The 25,634-nt window shown below is 37.3% G+C and overlaps 1 protein-coding gene across 3 annotated transcripts in view; it reads left to right on the top strand.

Moving 5' to 3' along the window:
* VWA8 (von Willebrand factor A domain containing 8) overlaps positions 1-25,634 on the top strand; it is a 194,232-nt gene that overhangs the window by 88,147 nt on the left and 80,451 nt on the right. For all 3 annotated transcript variants that reach the window (XM_054814621.1, XM_054814612.1, XM_054814630.1), the window contains exons 22-26: positions 12,237-12,312; positions 13,013-13,148; positions 14,525-14,644; positions 17,983-18,188; positions 24,859-25,010. In XM_054814621.1, the coding sequence (XP_054670596.1) occupies positions 12,237-12,312; positions 13,013-13,148; positions 14,525-14,644; positions 17,983-18,188; positions 24,859-25,010 (690 nt within the window). The remainder of the gene's footprint in view (positions 1-12,236; positions 12,313-13,012; positions 13,149-14,524; positions 14,645-17,982; positions 18,189-24,858; positions 25,011-25,634) is intronic.

Here is a 25,634-nt window from a genome sequence, read left to right as displayed (position 1 = left end):
TTTGTGACCTGCTACTTTCAGCTTTGTGTTAAATTTCCTGCCATCTTCTCTGCTTGGACCAGCCACCCTCTCCTTCTGGCTAAAATACACTAACATTTTTGCAAATCCAAATTATTTCACAAAATACTACAGTATTTCTGTCAGTGATAAAAGAAGTTTTTGAAAAATTGTTCTCCGATGAGATGTGGTCAGACAGAACAGTACTTTAATGTAAATTCAGATCGCTCAGGAGAAAGTTGTATAAGCACAATGCTTGGTGTCATGATGGGGCTGTAGAATGTATTAGTTACAACACGCTAGTTGATGCATCTCTAGGAAAAAAAAATATTCCTCTTTTGTCTAGTCAAGACAAACTTCTATAGGCTCTGTAAAGTACTGTTTATGGTCACAGAGTTCTAGAGATAGAGCAAAGTAGGAAATGATGAGTAGTCCTATGAAGTTCTACAAAAATAATTCCTGAATATAGAAAATTCAGAAATTTCTTCTTCTTGGGTGGTGTTTTGAAATACCTTGTGAAGACCCAAGTCTATGTAATATCTTGATAAGCTTTATAGGGCTTTTAAACAAGGATTACAATGTTAGTGCACATGTTTGAATTGCAAACCAAAATAAGAGTAAGTTTACAAAAAAAACCCTGAACCAGTTCATTACTAAGCTTTTAGATGTTTTGCGGGGAGAAATGCAGTCAGTAGCTTATGGCATGGATGCATTTTATTAGCAAATATGCCAGGATGTGCACTTCATCTTCAATAGCTCTGGGTGTTTCTGCAGATTTCTAGTTAGCTACCATCAGTAATCTTAAGCATGCTAACAGGAAAGTATTTCTAAATATCATATTTTTAATGGTGCTTGTATAACTGGAATATAAATTAGAGCAATTGAACATTCAAAGCATGCATTTTAGTTGAATATTTTTGTAAAGCAAAGAAATAATTTTACTGCTTTCTTTGTGAAACATGTGGAGGCAATTCAGCGTCAGATGAAGGTGGACTTTCTCTGCCCTTTCAGAAATGTGTGTGACAGATGGCACCTCATTAGTCCTTGGAATTTGGGTTGCAGACTCTCTAATTCCACTTCAACCAGTCTCTGTGGAAATGAGCATGCACTTGTCAGCTGCATAGCCTGAGGCACTGAGTTTCTAGTGAGGTAGTGAATCTGTAGGAAAATGGCTGACAATGACATCATGAGTTGTTGAACTTGCCCATATTGACCGTAAGACAAGTAATACGCATGTATGTGTAATAACGCCAATACTGAATGGGTGTTGCAACTGAATAGCATCTGTTCTGGAGTAGAGAGATATATCCTTAGCTATAAATGTCCTCATCGTTGGTGGCTACAGTTAAGATGTAGCCAGAGAAGAAGCTACCGGAGTGAAGACAACTGTAAGAAGAGCTTTAAAATTAATATAATGAAGATATTTATTAAAAAGTAGTGTTATGTAATAAATAAAAGTCGTGAATAAATATTAGACAAAAATAATTAGACTGAATTTCAGAAGTATTCTGATTTATTAACCTAGTTGCCATTTTTCAAAAACTGTTTTTTTAACGATATTAAAGTGCCAAAATCATGAAGATATTCCAGAAGTGTTTACTTTCAACAGCTTGTGAGATAAATAAGGGGGAAATACACCACAATGTAGTGTAGTACGTTTTGTTAAACAATGTAATTGATGTGTCTTTTTATAGAAGAATACCTCACCCCTTTTGCCAATAAACAGGAACATAAAAGAACTAAAAATGCCATTAAAAGAGTCAAAATGCCATTTGACTCTTGGATGTTTGGCTGGGGTGGTGGGGTTTTTGTTGGGGTTTTTTCAGTTTGCTTTTTTGTTCTTTTTTTTTTTTTTTTATTTCTTTTACTGTCTTGATGCAATAGTATAAGGAGTTCTGCTGATCTCACCCTACATACATTCAGTAACATTCAAGCAGGGAATATTTGCCTTCAAGGCTGTGAGCTATTACCTGGAGTAATTTCTAAGAAGTCTCACATTTTATGTCTTATGCTTCGAGATGATGAGAGGAGATAGAAGAAAAAAGAGAGTGCTTTTCCTTAAACATTCTTTCTGACATCTCTATTTACTTGCTCTACCACTGATTTGCATGGGAAGGGTCAGCCTGACCTTAAGGTTTTGGTTGCTTATGGCAGTGATAAATCTTTTTTCTTAACCTTTCTTACAGCACCTCATTGAGAGGCTTTATTTTCTTAAAGTTGTCTTATAAAATAAGCCTTAAGTCTTTTAAATCATTTTGGGACCATAAAACCGAAAATCTTAACTAGAAGGAAGCTGTGATTAGATTTAATAAGGAAAGCATTTATGAAAAATGTTTGCTTATAAATTATTCAAAAAGTTGACTGCTTCCTCTTACGTAGCTCCTCATATTAGGAGTTGATTGGGAGTTGACCAATTCTCTAATTGCTTTAATTGTGCTGTTATAGGACTCTTTCTGAAATGGGTAATTTGGCGTAGGCTCTGCACAGCCTCTTTCCAGGACTGCAGTTACAAAGCATCTAGCTCTTTCCGTGTTGAAGGAAGAACTTTCATCTGCTTGGGTTTCCCAGTCACTCCTTCTCTACAAGAATAGACTTCAGCAGAGAAATTCTACATTTTGTTTACCCCTCAGGGATGGTTGTCTCAATTTTGTGTGCCTGGGACACTGGCTACACATTATAGAACATACAACAGCGTTACCTTTCCTAATATTAAACTTCAAGGTTTTCTTGCTTTCACCTTGAGCAAGCATTCATGATGCTGCTAGAAGGGTGAAAACCTGAGGCCTGTGTGGTTACAGGCCATTAAGAGATCTGTATAGAAATTAAACACATACTGGTTGACTTTTCTTAGAAAACTTTTATGTCCTCCAAGTAAATGTAACAGTATCAAGTATTTGTGTTGCTCCTAAATGTGTGAATCTTGGAAAGCCTCATCATTTTATGAACCTTACTGTTACTACTTTTGCCATCTGTCATGTCAGTTATGTGGAAAGAAATCACCAGAAATCAGAAATCTGAAGCCAAATTTGGTAGACTAAATTGTGGATCTATAAAACAAATTTCATTGAATCATAAAAAAGGTTTTAATGGCAACTGATAATATCTTGCTTTAAATTACAAAGTCTCTTGGACCAAGGAGATTCCAGAGAAAGAAGAAAAAAAATTTAAAGCTTTAGAGAAGACTCAGGCAATAACATGTGCCCCGTTAAGACTATAAAATCCTTCTTAGCACTGATGAGACTAATAGATAAATATAAATATGTAAGCTCCCAGCTCTCCTGCATAAAAATGTCAGAAGAAAGTATCATGGACTTTAAACTGTTGGCTCCTTTGATGTGATCAAAGAAAAAAAAGATTAATTTTACTTCTCTTATCATCAAATTAGTAACTAATTGCACACAAAGAATGGTTTTGCTGGAGTAAAATGTCCTTTATCTGTCAGCTAAACATTTACATTTGCATCTATTTGGAATTAAGTCATACCATCAAGCTGCTTTTTAAATTTTAATGACAATGATTTCTTCTCCTTGAAGTTACTATTTTCGTGCAGACTGTATGACGACTACCGTATTTATCCTTTTGTTTCCAATGCAAGCTTGATTTATGGCTCTTTTTTTATTATTTTTTTTTATTATTATTGTGAAGAGACTTCTAATAGAAAGTTTCCTAAAAGCTTAGGTTCTGACTAGGAAGATGTAAAATTCAGTGACCTACATTTTATAGTAATTTCTGGTGGTATAAATGAGGTGCTTGGTTTTACATGCTAAAGGCATTTGGATTAATATATACATCAAGTTTTTGGAGTCATATGGTGATATCTGCTCTCAGCTGTCATTAAAATATCCTTCTAGTCTTTAATATATGAGCTTAAAAAAAAAAAGGAAAAAAGATTTACATGTAATTTATTCTCATCTGAAATCAGGGGGGTTGGTTGGACCAGATGACCTCCAGAGGCGCCTTCTAACCTCAACCACTCTGTGATTCACCAATGATTTCTGCAAGGTAGCAGCTGGATGGCCCCAGCTAGCTCTTATACTAGATGTGTTGTAGTAGCATGTCTTGCTAAATCAAAATTGTTCAGTAGGGGGGAAAAAAAAAGTTAAATATTAGTTTATCTTCAAAAAACTAGATAACCCAGCAGTGTTTGTTCTGTGTGGGGAGTCCATTTGCACTGTCCTTAGCTGACACCCAAATGTGTCAGTATGGAACAGTAGTTAAAGTTGAGGGAGTTAAGAAACAGCTTCAGACTCATCTTTGGTTTCAGAACAAGAAAAGTAAGAACACTTTGTGTAATGAGATTAAGTTTGATAACTTCTAGAACATTTATTTTTTGTTATGAATGTAAATCATGAGCCGTTGTTATGCAGAAATTTTTTGGAGATGTTTTCTGGCTTCATGCAGTCTCAGCTATAGATCAGCCATAGGGGATGCAAAAATTGCAGCCCACCATCTCTTCTGCAGAGTGTCTATCGCAGGTGTTCCTCTACACAATTCAAAATACTCAGGAATGCAAAGTACTGGTCCTTTCCATTGTGATGGGGATGTGGCTACTTTCAGCTAGTAGGAGAATCAGATCCCCCCTGAGCTACTACAGATGCAGCCACTGAAGTCATGATAAGTAAAACTAGTCAACATCAACTCTGACGTCTTCAGTATGTAGATCTGCAGTTATTTGGTTGTGTAAGAACATCGCCGTTGTTTACAGAAGTAGAAGCTTTTGATGAGCAGACTGCAGTGTAATTGCATCAATAATGTATTGATGGCTTATGAGTGGATTTTCTGCTGCTCAGAGCCTTGGTGAATCTGCAGAAGACATGAAACCATTAGTTCTATTCAAATGTTCTCTTTCTGCCTATCAAGAAAATAATCTTCTAGGAAATTAGTTTGTTGTCAAAAAAGAGAATATGAATCTTCATGAAGTCATGTGACAAAAAGAGGGAGTGTTTTTTGGTGTACTAGAGTTCTTGGTAACATTGAAAAAGTTAAAACTGCTTATAAATACAGTTTGATGCCTTTTCATGAAAATAGAGAATGTAGGAAGCTTTCTTCTTTAGCTTTTAAGTAAAAGGGTTTGTGCCCTTAAATTAGCCATAATTCTTAGTTCTCTGTGTGATATCTCTTCTTACAAGTTGAGAGAACTTGTTTTCCATTTTTCTTGTCATTAATTACTAAAGCAATTTGGCTTTATTGTAAATTTGATGTCTCACCAACATCAACAGAATACTAACTGCTTTCGAAATTCTATTTGTTATCTGATAATCTTACTATTATTTTAGAAGATATTACCCTACCTTATTCTGTTCTTCCTAATGTTACATTTCCTTTCAAAGAATTTACCTATGGTATTGCATCTTCCTGTCAAAGTTACTGTTTGTTCTAGTGACTGATGACTGGAAAGTGTGATACAGGGTTCATTTTAGAACTCTGCTACATTTTGTGTTGTGCCTTTTCTAGTTCCCTAATGTATTCCAGTAATCTGATGATCTTTTCTTCCAAAAATTAACTGAGTTTACATATGTTATCCTTTTCAAAATAAATGTAATTTAGTGTGATCTTTAACAATCAAATTAATGGAGAGGTTTGGGGTAGGAAAATGGGCTTATGGTGTCCCTACAAGCAATACTTACTACAAACTGTCCATTAATCTTTAGATGTTAATTTTCTTTCCCTCTTTTTCAGCACACATAATCAGTATAAAATCCAATTACCTGTTTCCCCTATTGGGATAATTTAAAAGTAGCCTTTCAGCTTTATTGACTTCAGATTTTTTTAAATTCTAATTAAAAAAGTTGTTTCAGAAGGAATAACTTCCTTTACCCAAGACAGAGATGAACACCTGATACTGTAGAATTACATTCTTAAAATTGCAAATGGTTATCTTCTCTTGAAGGAATATAGGACCGCGTAAAACAATTTAAATGCTGATATAGCTCTGCAGCTCTGTTTTTAGAAATGAACAACCCAGACAAGGTATCTCTGTAGCAGACAGTTGTTGAAGCAAGAGCTCTTAAGCTGCACTGGTTTATTAGAGGAATCCACTGAACAGAGTGAAGATATGTGTGTGCGTGTTTTGTGTATTTGTATGTTGGGAGCCACAATAAAAAGGCCAGCTAATTTTTCCTGATGATTGTGAGTCATGAATGTGTATGCCTAGAATATTTTCTTTTAATGTTGTACAGTAACCTTATAGTGTGTTTCATTCTTTACGCAGCTCAGGTTTGGAAATAAATAGTAAGATGCCATATTTTTGTTACGAAGATTTATGTTGTGAAGCACTGAATGTATTGGCTAGCATATAATAGTTGTCTTTATGGGTTTTTATTCTTCTTGTTGTTTTTTTCCCCTTTTCTTAAATACATTTTCAATCACTACAGCGTTGCAATGCAAAGCTTCCAAGAGTTCATGCAGACTAATGCTCTCTGTTTCCAATGTTAGCTTTTCATAAGCTGGCTGACGAGCTCTGCTATTGTCAGATTCCAGGTATTAGAGAGCTACTTCATTTGTCTTTTTGTACAGATTGAATTCAGCTTGAATATCGTGCTGCGTGGCTGTTATGGAGAAATAACTTAGGTTATAAGACCCCGTTGTTTCATTTTCCTCTAAAGCTGAAGTAACGGTTTCTCGCTGTTTACTCAGTGAAATGTATTCTTATACACAATAAGGGGAGCTGTAGGGTGTCATGTTTCTTCATTTATGGATTTTACAATTAGGGAGAGTGAATTTCTTATACTGTTATAACAAATTGTGTGAAAACTTTGCATCTCATTTTGAAAGATGGATCACATATAAGTAATTCTGTAACTTTATTTAAGCATATAACCTAAATTAAACATATAACTCCCTTTGGCCTTTGTTCTGCCACCCGCAGTCATACGGAGTAATGAGTACCTTTAGACTCCAAATAATTTCTTGGATTTTAAACAAATATATCTCCTGCTGAGTAGCTATAACAGCCTAGCAGAAAAAACCCGAGGATTTAATTATCAGCGCATACAGATAAGTCAAAAAGGCTTTACAGTGTTATTTTAACAGAGGAATGAGACAGCTGGTTGGCTTTTCAGATCTTTCAAAATTTCCTAAACATAGTGGTCAGATCATGCAATGTGATGTATGATAAGTTGGCTAAAGAAATTTATTTGTAAATGTTAGTCATGCAGATTCTTTCTTTGTGTTAAGATCGCCTACTCTTCATCAGGATAATCCATGAGTGGATTAGCTAACCAATTAACAGCTTGAAATGGCCCTTGGCCTAATTATTTTTCAAATACTCTTAAAATTAGGTCACAGCAGATGGGTATACTCAAGTCTGATTGAAATGTAATTGAGAAGATATATATATCTCTATGTACATAGGTATTTAGATAGATATCTCCCAGAAATGAAGAACAACAATTATTAGAGCATACATTCTGTGTCTCTGATTTTTCATTTCAACTACTATAAAATTCCATTTGGAGAATAAGAGGAAGTTCAAACCTGAATCTGGTTTATCTAGGCTTGTTACTATGAGCAGCAACCCTTAAAACACAAGATTGCCTTCCATAGATACTCTCTTACCCTTTCAGCCTCAGTGTAAATACATACAAAAGCCAGAACAGTGTTCTTTAGCACTTAGTCCTGTATTTGGGCATAGGCAGCCTTGGGGATTCAAGTCTTAAAATAAAGCATTGGAATACCTTTTCCTTTTCTTAAGTTAGATGATAATGAGTAAATTATACAATGGATCAAATTCCGATTTGGTGTTTACATTTCAGTGTTGTGGGGAGGACAAGTGTCAAAACATACAATGAATATTTGCAGATGTGTCATATAGATAGCATTAACATTTTTAATGAAGAATTTTATGCATTGATTTCATGTCTCTAAAGAAGCATCTTTCAGCCAGGTAGTCTGCCAGATGAACTAACAAATTTCAGGAGAAGAGAAACATCGTTTTCCTTTGTTCCTTAATTTTTCCTCCTGGCTAGTTTCAGCTCCCATGTCTCACCACAGGATATCCAGAATGCTTGGAGATTTACTTTCTTTCCATCTTTGCCTCCCATCCTGCCCTGTTTCAAGGTCTATCAATAGAGGTATTCAGCTCTTCCAAACAACTCCAAATTTTCATTTGAAAAGAGCCTGGGAGAAAGTGTCTGTCTTCCATGAATGGAATAAGAAATGCTGAACTCATCGATTGGATTTGTGTAGAGGAGAACTCCATTCTAAACAATAACATAGCTATCAGGTGCAGTTCCTCTCCTCCCATTTTGGAGTAATTTTTTAAATTCAATTATTTAATAGAATTTGGGTAAATATTGAAAATTGACAGGAACAGAATGGACTGAACAGTCTCTGTGATTGGTGGAAAATTCTCCTGTCTCATCTGATAGTTATTCCTCGGAAAGAAGGCATTGCTGTCAAAGAAATAGTAACTGTCACAGACTAGTATGTTCAAGTCTCTAGACCTCAGAAAAAGCAGCCTTTAGGGTAAATAATGCACCAGTAGCCAAAAATAAATAAAAGACAGTGATGTGATCTAATAAACAAAAAAACATCAAAAGAATTCTCAGAAGTCCTACTATGAATTGAGTGGTACTGTCAGAAGAGTTGCTGAGTTTCGGTAGCAGATTTTCCCTTTTTGCCCCCCCTTTTTGCCCCCCCTTTCCCCCCCCTTTTTCCCCCCCTTTTTCTCCCCTTTTGAGAGCTCGTGAGGTCAGCTTGCTTGATTAAAAATAAAAATATGTTCTTAGGAGAGATATTAGCAAGCTTTTCATATTTTTCTTTTACAATCAGAAGACAAATCAGTTCAGTTGAGTAGGATGACAGTATGTCAGACAGCTTTTCTCACTCGCTTCTACATTCCCACAGTCTTGCTTCTTTGTGTCAGCACTATTTTCATCTCGGGTGCCAAATGTGATGAAATTAGGAGGTTTTGATATTCATGTCATTGTTAGAGCCTAGTTAATATTAAGATGCTAATATTAATAGGTGAATGTGAATTACAGTTTTTAGTTCCTTTCCTGTGGGAGTGAAATTTTACAGTCTAATGTTTTGAGTGCCAGACATTTTTTACATTTAGGAAAATCTGCATACTGTATTGTTCAGAAATATTTCAGACTTAACATATTTTTATTACTCTCTATTTCAGTGTCTTTGCATTTACATAATTCATTGCAAAGTGGAAATTTAAGAAGAAAAAACCCTACGGAGGCAAATTATTTTTAGCCATTCTTTACTGTGTTTAGGTCATGTTAGGTTTCTGAAGAACAGAAATTAATGACATCTAATTGCATAGCTTATAATTCTGAGAAGAAAATAAATTTATCTCTACTAACCCTGGCAAAATTATTCTTATATACATGGCTGAAGGTAACAGTCTAAGCGAGTACAGCAGTTTTGCATTCACTTATGTCATCAAGCCAATGGATTTAATATTTGGCTGTATATTAACTTCTATGATATATTGCAAATCCTCTGAAATATTTCCTTAAAATATTAGGGCTGAATAAAAACAAAGTCCGAAGAAAGGAAGGAACCACAGGTAAAATAAGAAGAAAAGTTAGAAGCTAGATTTAGGATGTCAATTGTTCTTTCATTTTGATACCTTCTAAAATTTTTTTCTGATTTATGCAACTTTTATAATAGCGATTAAGTGTAAACTATTCTAGTGTTTATTTTCCCCAAAGATACGGTCAATTCTGTCTTCCCTGAAGAATGAGATTATCCTAGGGGTTTGTGTGGGCTGCTAGTGATACTAAGCACAAGTTAGTATTCTGTATCAGGGGGTTGTAAGTAATCTCTGCAGAGCCAGGGGATTAACTAGCTCACTAAAAGTAAAATACACTATTTTGTGTTACAGTAAAATGCCATTTGATGTTTGTGTCTTCCATTGCCACCTGTGCCCATCCATGCCACCACTAGAGATCTTCTTTTCCTGCCTTGCTCTGTTCATTTTATTTTTTTCATTCACTGGCTGCTAAGTGCAAATTTATGATCTGTAAAGCATCCTGTAATGCTTTGTCTTCCTTTATTCTTGGCCTTTACTTTCCTTAGATCCTGTCATTTTCTCACCTTTCTATTACTTTAAAGAGATCACAGTTCAGGTTTGACAAATCCTTCCCCTTTTCTCCTTGGATTAATTCCTTGGAATATTTTTCCATGAATTATTTCTAACTAGTAACCTGTGAGTGTGCCTTCATATACTCTAGGGATTGGTTTACACATTTTAAAATTCTGCATCTGTGACTCTGTAGGCTTGAACCAGAAGTTATAACTGGTAGTGGAGGTAGGCTGATACATACAGTCTGAGAATTTAGTCCCTAAATAATCTGTATTCAAGAAACAGAAGTCATTGGTTTATCGTTACTTTTTTTTATCCATTATTGATTTCTCCGCCCAGCATAGAAATGGGTAGGCAAGCAGGATGACAATAACAAGCTTTGGTTTTCTGTCCATGGTAAGATTTCTAAGATAATAGATTTCTGCTACTGCTTATTTTAGTGGTTTAAAAAATTATGTGTTGCAAGTGAATACAATATGAACATAACTATTTGGGGGAGTGTTGCTGCTTGTGACAGGCATTTGATGGGGTTAAATGAAGTGAAGGTGGTCGCAGCTTTGTAACCTTTCCTCTCCTGGATTAAAGCTCAGATAAAGTAGCTAAACATTAAAAATCTCTCTTCCCACCCTATAGTTCATTTCTGTGCAAGGGAAAAGCTGAGATAAATCAATCATGAGTTTAAGGCTAAACAAGAAATTATTACTTATTAGGGACAGAAATCCTGCTGACAGCAGTTTCAAATAAAGGAAATGTGCATGTTACGCTGTCAGTTTAAAACTGTAATTGGAAGCTGGCCATTTAATAGTTTGCTGCAAACAGTACTGTGTTTGATTTCCTGTGCCCATGGAGCTTATCAGAATATTGTTGGTTTTTACAAGGTGCTACAAAATTAAAGATAGAACTAAGGTGGATATTTGGAACAGTCAGCTTAGCTTAAGCAAACAGTTTTGTTACACGGCATGGCTGTGAAAGGTAAGAGATTTTCATTGCATCGAACCTCATGTGCAACGCAAAGGTTACTAACCTTACCTGTCGACCAACATGTGGATCTCAAGCAGCATCAGTGAGACTCTCCTGATGAGTTTTGTCACATGATTCGTCCTTCATTCTGCTGACGCAGACTAATCCAAATTTTGAAATACAGGAGGAAAGGGATGGCATAGCCTACTTGCCCTAAGATTGAATTGCATATCCTGTTGCCTGTGAAACCATGGGTGTCACGGGGATCTTCTGTCATCACCCACCTCTGGATTATTCCTTAGCTCATTGATTCTTGTGAACCCCAAGCTAAATGGAGTTGTTTTTTACTTGTCAAAGTTTTGACGAGTATTTTGTACAATCAGGAAGGGTTTTCCCTAGGTTATGGACATAATTTTTATAGATAAATCCAGTGTGGTGATGTCTGTTGCTGGATCTTTCTGAATTGCAACTCATTTTTATTTATCTGTACGTTCAGTGGTGGCTGAAATAGATGAAAATAGCGAAGGTTAAGGAATATTCTCATTACAGATTTTAATTGACACTATTTTAAATTTGAAGGCAAAAAAATCATTTAGGCAATTAAAACACAAATAGAATTTCAAAATGAAGTACTGTGCTATTAAAGCCTCTGTCCCATCTAAGAGCTTACACTGACCATGATATAAAATGTAGCAAGTGCTAGTAAATATTATTCCATCTGGTATGGTTTAGATAGAACTAAAAATAATTGCTTTTTAGAATTCCACATGAGTATTTTTAGGTTTTTTTTTTTACTTGGTGACGTGTGGAGAAGAGCAACTAAAACATTAATGGTTTGACTGTGATACTGCAAATTCCTGTTTGGTTTTTCTGGGGAGATTCCCCTGTTTGTCATGTAAATGGCAATTTAAGCATGCTTAACTAGAAATAGTGGTAACAGTAGTAGTGTGGCTACACACACAAGAGACAGATTCACTTTTCAGTGTTTTCATTTCCAGGGTTCATGAGAAATTGAGAACTACTATGAAAGCCCTGGCAGAGACAGGGATACTCACCTTTGACCACTAAGCTGGCACAGCGTTGTTCTCAGTTCAAGTTCTTCAAGAATTCTAAAAAAAAAGATATTTTTTCCTCTTAGAAAAAGGAAGCCTTCAGTTTTTCATTTATTCATTTTGCATTTCATTGTAACTAAAATTCCTGTGTATTTTAAATTAATATTGTCTGGTTTTCCACATTTCAGGGATACCACAGTACAAAGCCTTACCCTACAACCTTCTGTTAAAGATGGTCTTATTATATATGAAGATTCACCACTGGTCAGTAGCAACATTTGGATTCTATGTTTATAAATGTTTTGCATTTAAAACAACTAGTTAAACATGCTGGCTTTCCAAATAAGAAAATTCTTTGTGACTTGATTATTTTCATGGCATAGTCAGTGAGTGTGGTAACATTTCATTGTCTCTTACTTTGGGCACATTTGCCACGTTTGCTGTGCCAAATGCGAATTAGAAGATAGTCTTGGGACTTGGCGTGCACAAAATGAGTATGGAAAGTAATTTAGTATTAACCTGACACATTCTAACTGGTAGAGTGGTATTTTCCTCCTTCTCTTTTGTGGCATCTCATACCTATCTGCTAAGTTGGACTCCACAGTGCTGTTCCAGCCATTCTTTAGTTCTTTCAGCTTCATGTTGACGGTCTAGATTCAAACTGCTTTTGCACTTCTCTGTCAGCACTCCAGTTCTCAGTCAGGCTCCTCACTGCCCTCCCTAGCACAGTCCTTTCCATACCTATCCTGAAGAAACAGAAACATCCACCTTTCACGTCTCACCTGCCTCCTCTTCTCTCTGCCACAGTTTGGTCATAGCTTATCCTTGTTCTGAGTCCCTTTCTTGTCTCAGTGCCACCAAGATGTCACCGCTGCTGATGGAGAAATCAGTAACGCAGTTTCTTGCAGGCTTTTTTTGGGGGGGGCAGGGGGGGCTGTGATGTTTTGATTCTTTTCTCTTCTAGGTAAAAGCAGTGAAGTTTGGACATATTTTGGTAATTGATGAGGCAGACAAAGCACCAACAAATGTTACCTGTGTCTTAAAAACTTTAGTAGAAAGCGGGGAAATGGTTTTGTCAGATGGAAGGCGAATTGTTGCCAGTAAGTAGATAGAAAATGTTTGGGTCATTTACAGTAAAATGTAACATGTTGCTGTTTTTCAGCAATTATATTACTAAGTAGAGCCCAAAAAGCATCCAGATGGAAAAAGTACTTGATGCTAAAAGGTTCACAATTAAGAAATTTACAGTAATTTTCTTTTTTCTCTAGTGAATGATTTTAAGCATATGAGGTATCAAATTTTTGTTTCAAAAATTACTTCATAAACTACTTTTACAATAACCACAAAGGTTCTCTAAACTTCTGCTGAGAAATTTTAAAAAAACAAAACAAGCCTGTAATCTGACCTTTCTGCTTCTCGTTCACCATAAGAAATAAAGATCTAGTTGACCAAATTATGATCTTGGTTATGCCCATCTGGATAGCTGCGGTATAATTTGATCAGATCTAAAAATGAACATAAGAGTATAACTAAGGTTGAACTGTTAAGGGATCTAATAAAATATTGCGTAAGCTTATATTATTTAAAAATACCCTGCAGGATGAAAGTATTTTGTAATTTAATGGAATTTAATTCACAAGAATTGCAGGAACTATTTTTTTTATTATTATTTTGTCGAAGAAAGACCATATTTGAAATGCTCTCTTGATGTTAGTAGACGGTGTACTTTAGGTTATGAGTTTCTTTTTAACAAGATTGGGAGCAATATTTAAGTATGAGTGGAGCGATCATTCAGCACTCATGTGGCACAACACTTGAGTTTTGCTTGTAATTATAAATTGTAGCTGGGCATTTTTTTTAAAATATCTTGCTAGCCAGTCTCAATTCTTACTGTAGTTTTTTAGAGGAGGTAAAAGGATTCCCAAAAACCGTGTGCCACTGGTAACATGCTGCCAGGGAACAAGTGGGGCCAGTCTGACTCATTTTGGTGGAACAGAGTCTTCACATGTGTGAAATCATGTGTCCCTGGCTTCTCACAGATTTTTGTAATGACCAGGAGGAATTTCAGTCCTGTGTTCCCAGATCAGATAATGTCAGACCTATATAAACCCACATTTTATTCACCATTGGCTTCAGTATTTTAGTGAAGTTAAATATAAACAGGACAGGTAGTCCCCACCCAAAGAACAGTGGATGCTGGTTTGTTTCTTTTTTTCTTTTAAATTAAACACTTCCGTTAAACTTTCATGAAACGAATTATGAAACTTTAAAATGAAACCTAGAATAGTCATAGTTAAATGACATGCTAAGAAGCTATTGAGCCTTTTTTGTAATTGTTCTTCTAATTCCAAGAAGAATATAATTAGATTAGAAGAATTCTTAGAATTAGAATTCTCCTAATCTAATTATGTTCTTTTAATTCATTCATAATTGCAAAGCTTAAATATGCAATTAATAAATTTTATTTCTTTTCCAGATCCTGCTCATGTAGAGGGGAGAGAAAATGTAATAGTTATTCATCCTGATTTTAGAATGATAGTTCTAGCAAATAGACCTGGATTTCCTTTCTTGGGTAATGACTTTTTTGGCACACTAGGTAAGTGATTCGTAGTAAATGATGATCTTTAATGGAACTGATTAATAGAATGACTGTCTTTATTCATTAGATTTCATAGGGAGAGGGAGGTCCTTATGCATATTGTTACTTTGTTTCACATAAGTCTCAGGATTGTTAGCCCTTGTTCTCATGGAGGACTTCAACTTACCAGACATCTGCTGGAAATATGGTACAGCAGGGAGGAAACAGTCTAGGAGGTTCCTGGAGTGTGTGGAAGATAGCTTCCTGACACAGCCAGACCTGCTGGTTGCAAACAGAGAAGGACTTGTGGGTGATGTGACATTTGGAGGCCATCTTGGGCAGAGCGGATCACAAAATGATAGAGTTTTTGTTTCTTGGAGAGGTAAGGAGGGGGTCTGCAGAACTGCTACCATGGCCTTCCAGAGGGCAGACGTTGGCCTGTTTAGGAGTCTGGTTGACAGAGTCCTTTGGGAGACAGTCCTGAAGGGCAAAGGAGTCCAGGAAGGCTGGGCATTCTTCAAGGAAAGAGGCGCAGGAGCAGGCTGTCCTCATGTGTCGAAAGACAGGCTGGTGGGGAAGACGACCGGCGTAGCTGAACAGAGAGCTCTGGCTGGAACTCAGGCAAAAAAATGAGAGTTCCCCTTTGGAAAAAGGGGAAGGCAACTCGGGAGGGCTGCAAGGATATCATGAGTTTAGGCAGGGAGAAAAATAGAAGGGGCAGAGCCCAACTAGAGCTTAATCTGGCTACTGCAGTAAAAGACAGTAAAAAAAGTTTCTATAAATATACTGTGGTGGGTTGACCTGGGCTGGATGCCAGGTGCCCCCCAAAGCTGCTCTGTCACTGCCCTCCTCAGCTGGACAAGGGGGAGAAAATATAACAAAAGGCTCGTGGGTCGAGATAAGGACAGGGAGATCACTCAGCAATTACTGTAACGGGCAAAACAGACTTGACTGGGGTAAATTAATTTAATTTATCACCAATCAAATCAGAGTAGGATAATGAGAAATAAAATGAAATCTTAAAATACCTTCCCCCCACCCCTCCCTTCTTCCCACACACAACTTCACTCCTGATTTTCTCCTCCCCTGCTGAGCAGCACAGGGGGATGGGGAATGGGGGTTGTGGTCAGTTCATCACACGTTGTCTCTGCCACCCCTTCCTCTTTAGGGGGAGGACTCCTCACACTCCTCCCCTGCTACAGTGTGGGGTCCCTGCCACAGGAGACAGTCCTCCACCACCTTCTCCAACGTGAGTCCTTCCATGGGCTGCAGTTCTTTGCAAACTGCTCCAGCATGAGTCCCTCCCACAGGGTGCAGACCTTCAGGAACAGACTGCTCCAGCATGGGTCCCCCCCAAGTGGGACCTTCCTGCCAGCAAACCTGGACTGGCATGGGCTTCCCATGGGGTCACAGCCTCCTTTGGGCTTCCACTTGCTCTGATGTGGGGTCCTCCTGCAGGTGGATATCTGCTCCACCATGGACCTCCATGGGCTGCAGGGAGACAGCCTGCCTCACCATGGTCTTCTCCATGGGCTACAGGGGAATATCTGCTCCAATGCCTGGAGCACCTCCTCCCCCTCCCGCCTCCTCCTTCACTGACCTGGGTGTCTGCAGAGTTGTTCCTCTCACATATTCACTCCACCATCTGCAGTTGCTGTTGTGCAGATTTTTTTCCCATTTCTTAAATATGTTATCCCAGAGGCGCTACCACCGTTGCTGATGAGCTTGGCCTTGGCCTGCGGCGGGTCCATCTTGGAGCTGGCTGGCATTGGCTCTGTCAGACACAGGGGAAGCTTCTAGCAGCTTCTCACAGAAGCCACCCCTGTAGCCCCTGCCCCCCACTACCGAAACCTGGCCATGCAAACCCAATACATACATTCACAACAAAAGGAGGGCTAAGGAGAATTTCCATCCTTTATTGTGAATGTGGGGGGAAATGTAGTGACAAAGGATGAGGAAAAGGCTGAGATACTTCAATCTTTCTTTGCCTCAGTCTTTAATATAAAGACCAATTGTTCTGGGGATACCCAGCCCTCTGAGCTGTAAAACAGAGATGGGGAGCAGAATGAAGCCCCTGTAATTCAAGAGGAGATGGTTAGTTACCTGCTTACACCACTTAGACACACACGAGTCTACAGGGCTGGATGGAATCCATCTGAGGGTACTGAGGGAACTGGCACAAGGGCTCACCAAGCCTCTTTCCATCATTTATCAGCGGTCCTGGTTAACCAGGGAGGTCCCAGTTGACTAGAGGTCAACAAATGTGATGCCCGTCCACAAGAAGGACTGGAAGGAAGATCTGTGGAACTACAGGCCTGTCAGCCTGACCTCAGTGTCAGGGAAGGTTATGGAGCAGATCATCTTGAGTGCCATCATGCAGCATGTACAGGACAACCAGGCAATCAGGCCCAGTCAGCATGGGTTTATGAAAGGCAGGTCCTGCTTGACGAACCTGATCTCCTTCTATGACAATGTGACCTGCTTAGTGGATGAGGGAAAAGCTGTGGATGTTGTCAGCCTGGACTTTAGTAAAGCCTTTGACACTGTTTCCCACAACATTCTGCTGGAGAAACTGGCAGCTCATGGCTTGGATGGGTGTACACTTCATTGGGTAAAAAACTGTCTGGGTGGCCAGGCCCAAAATGTTGTGGTGAATGGAGTTAAATCCAGTTGGTGGCCGGTCACAAGTGGGGTTCCTCAGGGCTCAGGACTGGGGCCAGTTCTGTTTAATATCTCTATCAATGATCTGGACGAGGGGATCGAGTGTACCCTCAGTATGTTTGCAGATGACACCAAGTTGTGTGGGAGTGTTGATCTGCTTGAGGGTAGGAAGGCTCTACAGAGGGACCTGGACAGGCTGGGTCAATGGGCTGAGCCAACTGTATGAGGTTCAACAGGGCTTATTGCTGGGTCCTGCACTTGAGTAACAACCACCCCATGGGGGGAAGAGTGTCTGGAGAGCTACCCGGGCAGAGAAGGACTTGGGGGTGTTGGTCGACAGTTGGATGAGTATGAGCCAGCAGTGTGCCCAGGTGGCCAAGGCGGCCACCAGCATCCTGGCTTGTATCAGAAATAGTGTGGCCAGCAGGACGAGGGAAGTGATCGTCCCCCTGTATTCAGCACTGGTGAGGCTGCACCTGGAGTACTGTGTTTCCATGAACCTTGATGTTCTTCATAGAAAGTTCATCCTTTGCATTTTTCAAAGTAGTTTTTGTCTTGTTTTGTTTTAACAAGCAGGTACTCAGCATCCCCTTGAGCCATTACTTTTCCTTTATAAGATGCTATATGAAACTTAAATGGGCTGTTGTGATGTTATCTCTTTATAAATTACTTAACTGTATCTTTTTTTCTTTTAGGGGACATTTTTAGTTGCCATGCTGTTGATAATCCCAAACCACAGTCTGAACTGGCTATGCTTAGACAATACGGTCCTGATGTTCCAGGGCCAGTTCTTCAGAAACTGGTAGCTGCTTTTGGAGAACTGAGGAGCTTGGCCGACCAAGGAATTATTAACTATCCTTATTCAACTAGAGAAGTTGTGAATATTGTAAAACATTTACAGGTACAGTACAACAGATTTCACTGAAAACTTGAGTTCATCACTGCTAAGTTTTTTTATGCTTGAAGGTGTTAGAAAAAGATGCAGTTATTGTTCGTGCTTTTTTTTTTTTTTTTGGTGAAAAGTTTTGCATTTTGAAAGAGTCATCATATTAAGATGTTCAGATATTTTGAGGGTAAGGAGCACAGATCACAGAATCACAGATTGGTAGGGGTTGGAAGGGACCTGTAGAGATCATCTAGTGCAACCCCTCTCCTAGAGCAGGATCACCTAGGGCAGGTTGCACAGGATCGCATCCAGGCAGGTTTTGAATATCTCCAGAGAAGGAGACTGCACAGCCTCTCTGGGCAGCCTGTGGCAGTGCTCGGTCACCCTCACAGTAAAGAAGTTTTTTCTCATATTCAGGTGGAACTTCCTGTGTTCCAGTTTGTTCCAGATGTACAGATATTTTTTCTGTATGTTTATTTATAGATACAGAAAGTACCCGAGAGTTTGTTTTTCTACTATGTGAGAAAATATCGCATTCATTCTGTGAATACAGTAAGCAATTTTTATACTAGCCTACATTATAAAAATTCCACATTCAGCAAACAATACTTCCAGAATAATGCAACTTTATGCTGCTATAGAATTTTTGGTTTTAATAATTTCCCAGGAGAAAATGACCCTGCTGCATAACAGTAATGCATCACAGATGGAATTTTTCTGAGGAAAGGTTAGATGGATAATAACTTAGCAAATAGGTACTTAGGAACCATGATTGCTTCCTATACACATTTTAACTGCAAAATCATGAATTCTGATTTAATGATGATTATTTTTTAAAGGTTACATTAGACTTTGGCTTCTATGCTTATAAATTAAAGGATACTTTTTTCCCTGAAGTATTTGAAATATAAAGTATCTTAATGCTATTTGAAATAGCAATGCTTTTATTTTGTTCTGTTTATAATCATAAAGTAGGCAATTTATTATTTTATAGAGTATTTCTTGAATTATTGAACACTAGGTTGGAAAAAGAAATATTAATGTAATTATTAAAATTAGAATATAATTTCTCATAAATTCTTTGGCCTGCTGTTCCTGTGTTTAACACTGCATAGTATAACAGGGTTGCAGGATGGTTTTGTGTTTCTTTTCATTAACATATTCACATATATTCACCCATACACACAGATATTTAGATACCACAGCTTAGTATTACTCCTTTTAAAAATCTGCAGTTCATCTTGATTTCTGGGGAGGATAGGTTTTTGTGCTCTGCAGTTTCTAGGGTGCAACAGAGTCTTGAGACAAAGTAAACTGGTGCTACTCTGATATCAATACTATAAAGAAAAAATAATTACAACTTTGTACAAAGGGTTAAAAAAATTCAGACCTGAAAGCTGAGGCATCCATTGAAATAAACATGTAAGTAGAGTTTTTTATTAGGATCCAATATTACTTGATAGGTGTTTGCTTACCAAACTGATAGGAAAATGTACTATGTTGATAATATCATTGATGTCTTTAAACACAGAGTTATATTTGGAATTAAAGTGGAAAAATTATAAACTTGAGTAACAGTTGTGCTGCTGAAAAGCTGGTGGTTTAGGGGTTTTGTTAAATGAACTCCTTCCCATCTTCATACTCTGGCTGTTCCTACCTTCCATCCTAACCTCCTTCCTTCATATTCTGTCTCCAAGTAAGCTGAAGTTTGCACTGTCTTCTGCCAACAACTAGTGATGGACTTAATTCTTTTTATTTTTGAGTGTGAACAGCATCTAATTGAAGATTGGAAGAGCTGCATTGCTAATTGTCTTAAGGGCACTTACTCTCTCCTTCTGTCTCCTTCACATAACCAGATTAGTATGGTTACTTCAACCTGGACACTGGGCACAGATCAGTGGGGAAGTTTCCTGTCTGCCAAGTTTTCACCTCTTTCAAAGTCAAGTGTAAATATCCAAATAAATCTCCAACATGCAGCTTTGATTTCTTCTGTAACATTTGTTTTCAAGATCCCAGTCTCTTTGAAAGGATGCAACTTTTTGTTTACTGTAACTTGTTTTTCAATCTGAATAATAAAAAGGCTGGGAGTAGCCAAATGTAAACAATGAATATAAACATAATGGCTATTCCAAAGAAAGAAGCTTTTAGGTCTTCAGGTAGAGAAAAAAGAGGAAGGAGGGAAATGAGTCAATAAAATTGCTGGTCCTTAGGAAGGAAGGAGGGAAGTTAGTCATGTTGTTAAACAATTTCCCTTACAGCAGTTCCACAGCCCCACTCTCTTTGTACTATTGTGTTGATTTCTTTCACATCATTTTGGAATTTTTTGCTTCTGCAAAAAAAGAGTTGGTTGTTTTGGAGAAAAAATTGCTGTTGATTACTGTTATCTGAGAGAGCATCTGAGCGTCGGGGCTAATCAGTTAAGAAAATACTCTGATTACTGTAACATCAACATGTTACTAGGCTAATCTCTGTGCTCTGATTAATTGTGGTGTTCAATGTATAGGATTGTGTCTACAGTGTACTTAGTTACAAGAGCATCTTCCCATAAAGATTATGCAAGCAGGGAATCCATGGCTTAGACATTGCATTCACAGCTAGGTTGCCTCTATACTAACTTTTTCTGAAGGAAAGGGGTTTTTGGTGAAGCTCAAGATACCAAACTGGTTTGAAGACCTAAAACTGCAGGCATAGGGGGAAAGTTGTCTACTGTGGCTGCCTAACATGGTTTCTGCACGTATTTTTCCCCACAGATTGTATAGGGAATTTGAGTCTTGCAGCTCTAGATTGCAGATGACCTGAATACAGCCTTTTTGTCTCCCTCGCCTGCAGTTTTCAGACTGTGTCAAATGTCAGAAGTATTGATGCTAATAGTGGTTTATGGGCAAGCTGAGAAGCTCTGTTCCTGCTCCGTTGGGTTACCATATGCTGCCTCTAACTACCAGTGTATGCTATGACTGCTGCTCTGCTGATACATAGCTAATCTAATACGCTAGTTTTCATGAGACCTTTTGTATTTTGTTTTGCAGAGTCCAGATTCATCCCATGTCCCTGATAGATGTTATTCAGACAAGCCGCATTAGTTCAGATAAAATGAAAATAGCTTTTTTTACCAACTCTATTGAGTTTGGGAAAGCTGAGATTTTTCTGATAGGCCTCCTTTCCTGCTTGCATCTGAGATTGTTTTCTAATAGTAGGCACTAATATAACAGTTTTCAAGCAGTAAATGTCTAAGGTACCTTCTGGCCCTGAAGTCTGCTAATCATCAGGCTTTTAGGCCTGGTCAGTAAGCTTTTGTGCTAAGATAGTACTTTTTTCTGTCAGCCTAATCTCAAAAGGAAACTAGGCTTACAAATCACAGTTTGTATCCCTTTCTCACTTTGCTGCCGAACATACATCAATAATAACTTTTTACCCTTTTGGCCAACCACAGTGAATCTTGGTTACCAGTTTTCAAAGATAATTAGGTTTCTGCTGGTTTAATCAAAATCAGCAGCTATGTGACAGAGAGGAACAGATTGAAATTAGTGTGCCTGTGAATGAAAAGGCAGGGGGAGAATTCAGCTGTTTTGCTTGGCAGTAGATGATGCCCACTAAAGACATGGGCACTGGTTAATCGATTAGTATGCTTGTCGCTCAGGATGAGCCATAGCGCTTGCCCTGTTGACAGGACAACTGAGGAGACAGAGCAAGAGCTGGCAGCGTTTGGTGAAAAGGCGTTGGGGATGCAGGGGGAAGCCAAAGGCACGGAGGAATGAGCAGGTAGGGAGAGATCTGTTGGTGTCCTGGGGGCAGGAGGGGAAATGTGCGGACGTCTGAAGGCACCGGAATACCTGTGGAAGTGAGTAGTAGTGAGAACACAAGTTAGAAGTCTAGAACAAAAATCTGGACTCTTTACAGACTGGATACCAGATAATTTGTCACTTTGTTTTCAGGGTAGTGGTAGAAGTACAGTAGACCTCAATGTGTATAGCATATTTAATTAAGATTCTGTATTTGTACTAGGAAACTACTATTTTACTGATAGCTTTTAAGCAGACTATAGCAATACATGTACTCATGGAAAGTTAGATCTGTAAAAACAGGGATTTTTCACCAAGCCAAATTCTGTCACAACTCTGTCTCAGGTAAAGTGTGTGTATATATATATAAAAATATATATAAAAATCTAAAATTGTTAAAAGCAAAACCTATGTTACTTACTATTTTAAGGAATAGCCAGGAATCTAATCTGTGAAAATACTCTAAGGAACACACAGAAGTGTTACTTGTAAGGGAAAGAATCAATGAATGAGAACCAGACAGACTGATGAGAGATCAATATTTTCTCCAGTAATCTGGTTTTAAAAATCAATAGAAATCAAATGATTTTTTAAAATGTTCAACTCAAACATTCAAACTTTTTTTTTTGTTCTTCAAGTGAACTGTCGTTGCCTTTCTTCAGTAAGCAGTTGTCCAGGCAGTTATTAAAAAGTGGTTGGATTTGTTCTGATTGAAACAAGAAAGTTGTGATTTTTTTTTTTAATAACTGAAGTAGAGGCCCTTTTGACAAGGAGCTTGTGGTCAGAACAGGTTTTATTGACAGCAGCCATCAGTTATACCTGAGGAAATACTTTTTTTTTTTATGATATCCTACTGTTACAAGACACATGGAACTATTGAGGCAATTAATTGGAGACGGGTATCAATGTCAGAAGTTACACAGTGATTCAGAAAACTGTGGACATACTTGGAGACTACTGGTGAAAACCAGATAATATTTGAAGCACTTGACCAAGGTTTCTGCAGTATCTAGTTCAGGGCAGGTACAATATGTGGTTTACTTTGACTCCAAGGTGCAATTTACGATATAGAAGTTAGTCCATTCACTACTGAACATTATCACAAACTTTTTGCATTTCTGTTACATGTGTTTATACGGTCTTTGGTTAGAATAGCTGTTGGGAGAAATTTTATTTTTGGTAACCTGTTTCATTCAGTAAGGAATGGGCATTGTAACCAGCGTGGCACAGGCTGTAGGGCAACGTTGTATTATCCCATAAGAACTTGTATTTTGCTAATCTGTAATAATGCAGGAGTTCTAATAGGTTCATCATGGACAGGTTTAAAAGCAGGACATAGTTTAGCGTGCTTTTATACCGACACTAGTACTGAAATATTCTGTGGCTTGTACACCACAGATTAAGAAAAGGTTTGTACAAGCCTATTTCTAGCAGCGGTATTCCATTCTACCACAGTAACTAGCTAATTTTAGTATTGATTGTGTCACGGATATTTTATTTCAGAGATTAGATATTTATTAAGTTGGGAAAATATTAAACTCCTGACTGAGGCTGATATTTGATTAAGAGTACAGGACAAAACATTTGTGAAAATCTTACATTTTCTTCTGGTTTAGCTTTTATGTCAGGACTCAGATATCGTTATTTTTAATGGTTTTATACATTTCTGACACTTCTATTAAGTCTGGATTTGAAGTTATTTGTACCAGCCTTGCTCACTAATGGGGAAAAAACAGATAAGACTTCAACTCCTTAAAATACATCTTCACATGTTTGTCTTCATCACTGTCAATGTGTCATTCTGAGATAGGGCGATCCATGTCCTCATCTCAAAGATCTAATATTTGAACAAAAGGCATATAAAGAAAACGTGGGAAGTTTAAAATAAAAATATTCTCATTCCTGTCTCTTGCCAAAAAAGGTAAAATAAAGCAGTTAGGTGGTAAAATTCTAGGATATATAGTAATTTGGTGATTTTTTAAAAAAATACCTTATTTACTCTATTTATATCTTAGAAGAGTAAGGTGATTTTTTTTCAGATGTTTTATTAAAGAGTATCTGTGAAAAGGCTCAGTGACTTAGATGTGTTAACATGTTCGACTTAACCAGCTGGTTTTATCAATGGCAAATAAAATCCAAATTTTGCACAATACGTATTCTGTTTAAATTACCTAAATGCATCTTTAAAAAATTAGCTTATTGGAGCCTGACATTACAACTGCATACATTAAGGTACATGTTTACTGGAATCTGCCTTAATTTAAATGGGGACAGGTACATGTTTGCTATTGGAGTTTCATGGCAAATCTAAAATCTGGGTTTTTTTCTTTATGTACACAGTACATTTCAGGTAGTATTTTTCACTAAGAAAACAAATATTTGCGCATCTTAAGTGAATTTCTCTTTTTACTAAAATCTGTCATGACATAAAGTAATTTTTAGCAAGTAAGCAGTGTATCTTTTGCTTTTCTATATTCAATGGTAAGAATCAGAGTTCTTAAATGAATTGTATAGTTGAATATGAGAATGTATGTATTTGCGTCAGATCTTCATGGTTAGCAGAAAGTAGTTCCAAATTTAAAAAACACATTATTATACGTTCCAATGATTACACCATCTTGTTTTGTGTATAATGAAAACAATTCTTTAAAACATGAATGATGTTGATTATTTAAATAATTGTCTCCTGTTTGTTTGTTTAATTCAGGTTTAGGGTCAGTAACTTCGTTCTGGCTTGAAGCAATGTACCTGCTTTATTCTGGAAACTAAAACAAAGATGACTTAAGCACTTGTCTCAGTTGAGCAAAGTTACTGTTATAACTATTCGTTTAAGAAGTATTTAATTGTACACTGTAACTTAACAGATATGCAGTAAAAGAAATTTTGTCATCTTTGTTTCTTCACAGAAATTTCCAACTGAAGGACTGGCAAATGTTGTTCGAAATGTATTTGACTTTGACTCCTACAACAATGAAATGCGTGAAATTTTAATCAGCACATTGCACAAATATGGGATACCTATTGGAGCAAAACCGACCAATGTACAGCTGGCCAAGGAGTAAGAGTAACATAAGATATATATTAAGAAGACAGGTCTCTCATGATCACTTTTTTTTATAGTGTGTTATCTTGCTGCTAACTGATTTAAAACCAACCTGGAATACTTGAAGTCAGTCCTGCTTTGGTTCAAATTTATATTTCTCCAAATAAGTTACAACAATATAAATTGCTTTATGATAGAGTATTTGCCTATTACTAATATTTAATCTTTCATGTACATGTACATATTGATAGTCTGTATGGTAAACAGTTATATATTAATAAAGGGAAATACTTGTTTCTTCTCCTGTGTTTTTAATTTAATTGCAACACATTTCTGTCCTGTTATTTATCACCTAAATCAATAGCAAAAAAATAAGTCGTCTTTAGTGCTAGTGTGATTTTGTCTTTGATACTCACAAAAGGCTCTACAAAAACACTTCTGCAGAACAGGGCAATGCATCTAAGCTCTAAGAACCATTTTTGTGTGTGTCTGTGTATAACTATTATTAATTATGTTAACACTTGCCACATTACACCATATACTTTTTCAGAGGTTAGAACCAAAATAGCTTTTTTTTGTTTGAAGACTAAACTAAATTATGAAACAGGTTTAACTCATTCTTCTACAATTCACAGATAA

The sequence above is a fragment of the Grus americana genome, chromosome 1 (genome assembly GCF_028858705.1).
Source record: "Grus americana isolate bGruAme1 chromosome 1, bGruAme1.mat, whole genome shotgun sequence".
NCBI lineage: Eukaryota > Metazoa > Chordata > Aves > Gruiformes > Gruidae > Grus > Grus americana.
The sequence above is the reverse complement of the archived record's forward strand: the minus strand, read 5'-3'. Positions and strand labels throughout refer to the sequence as shown.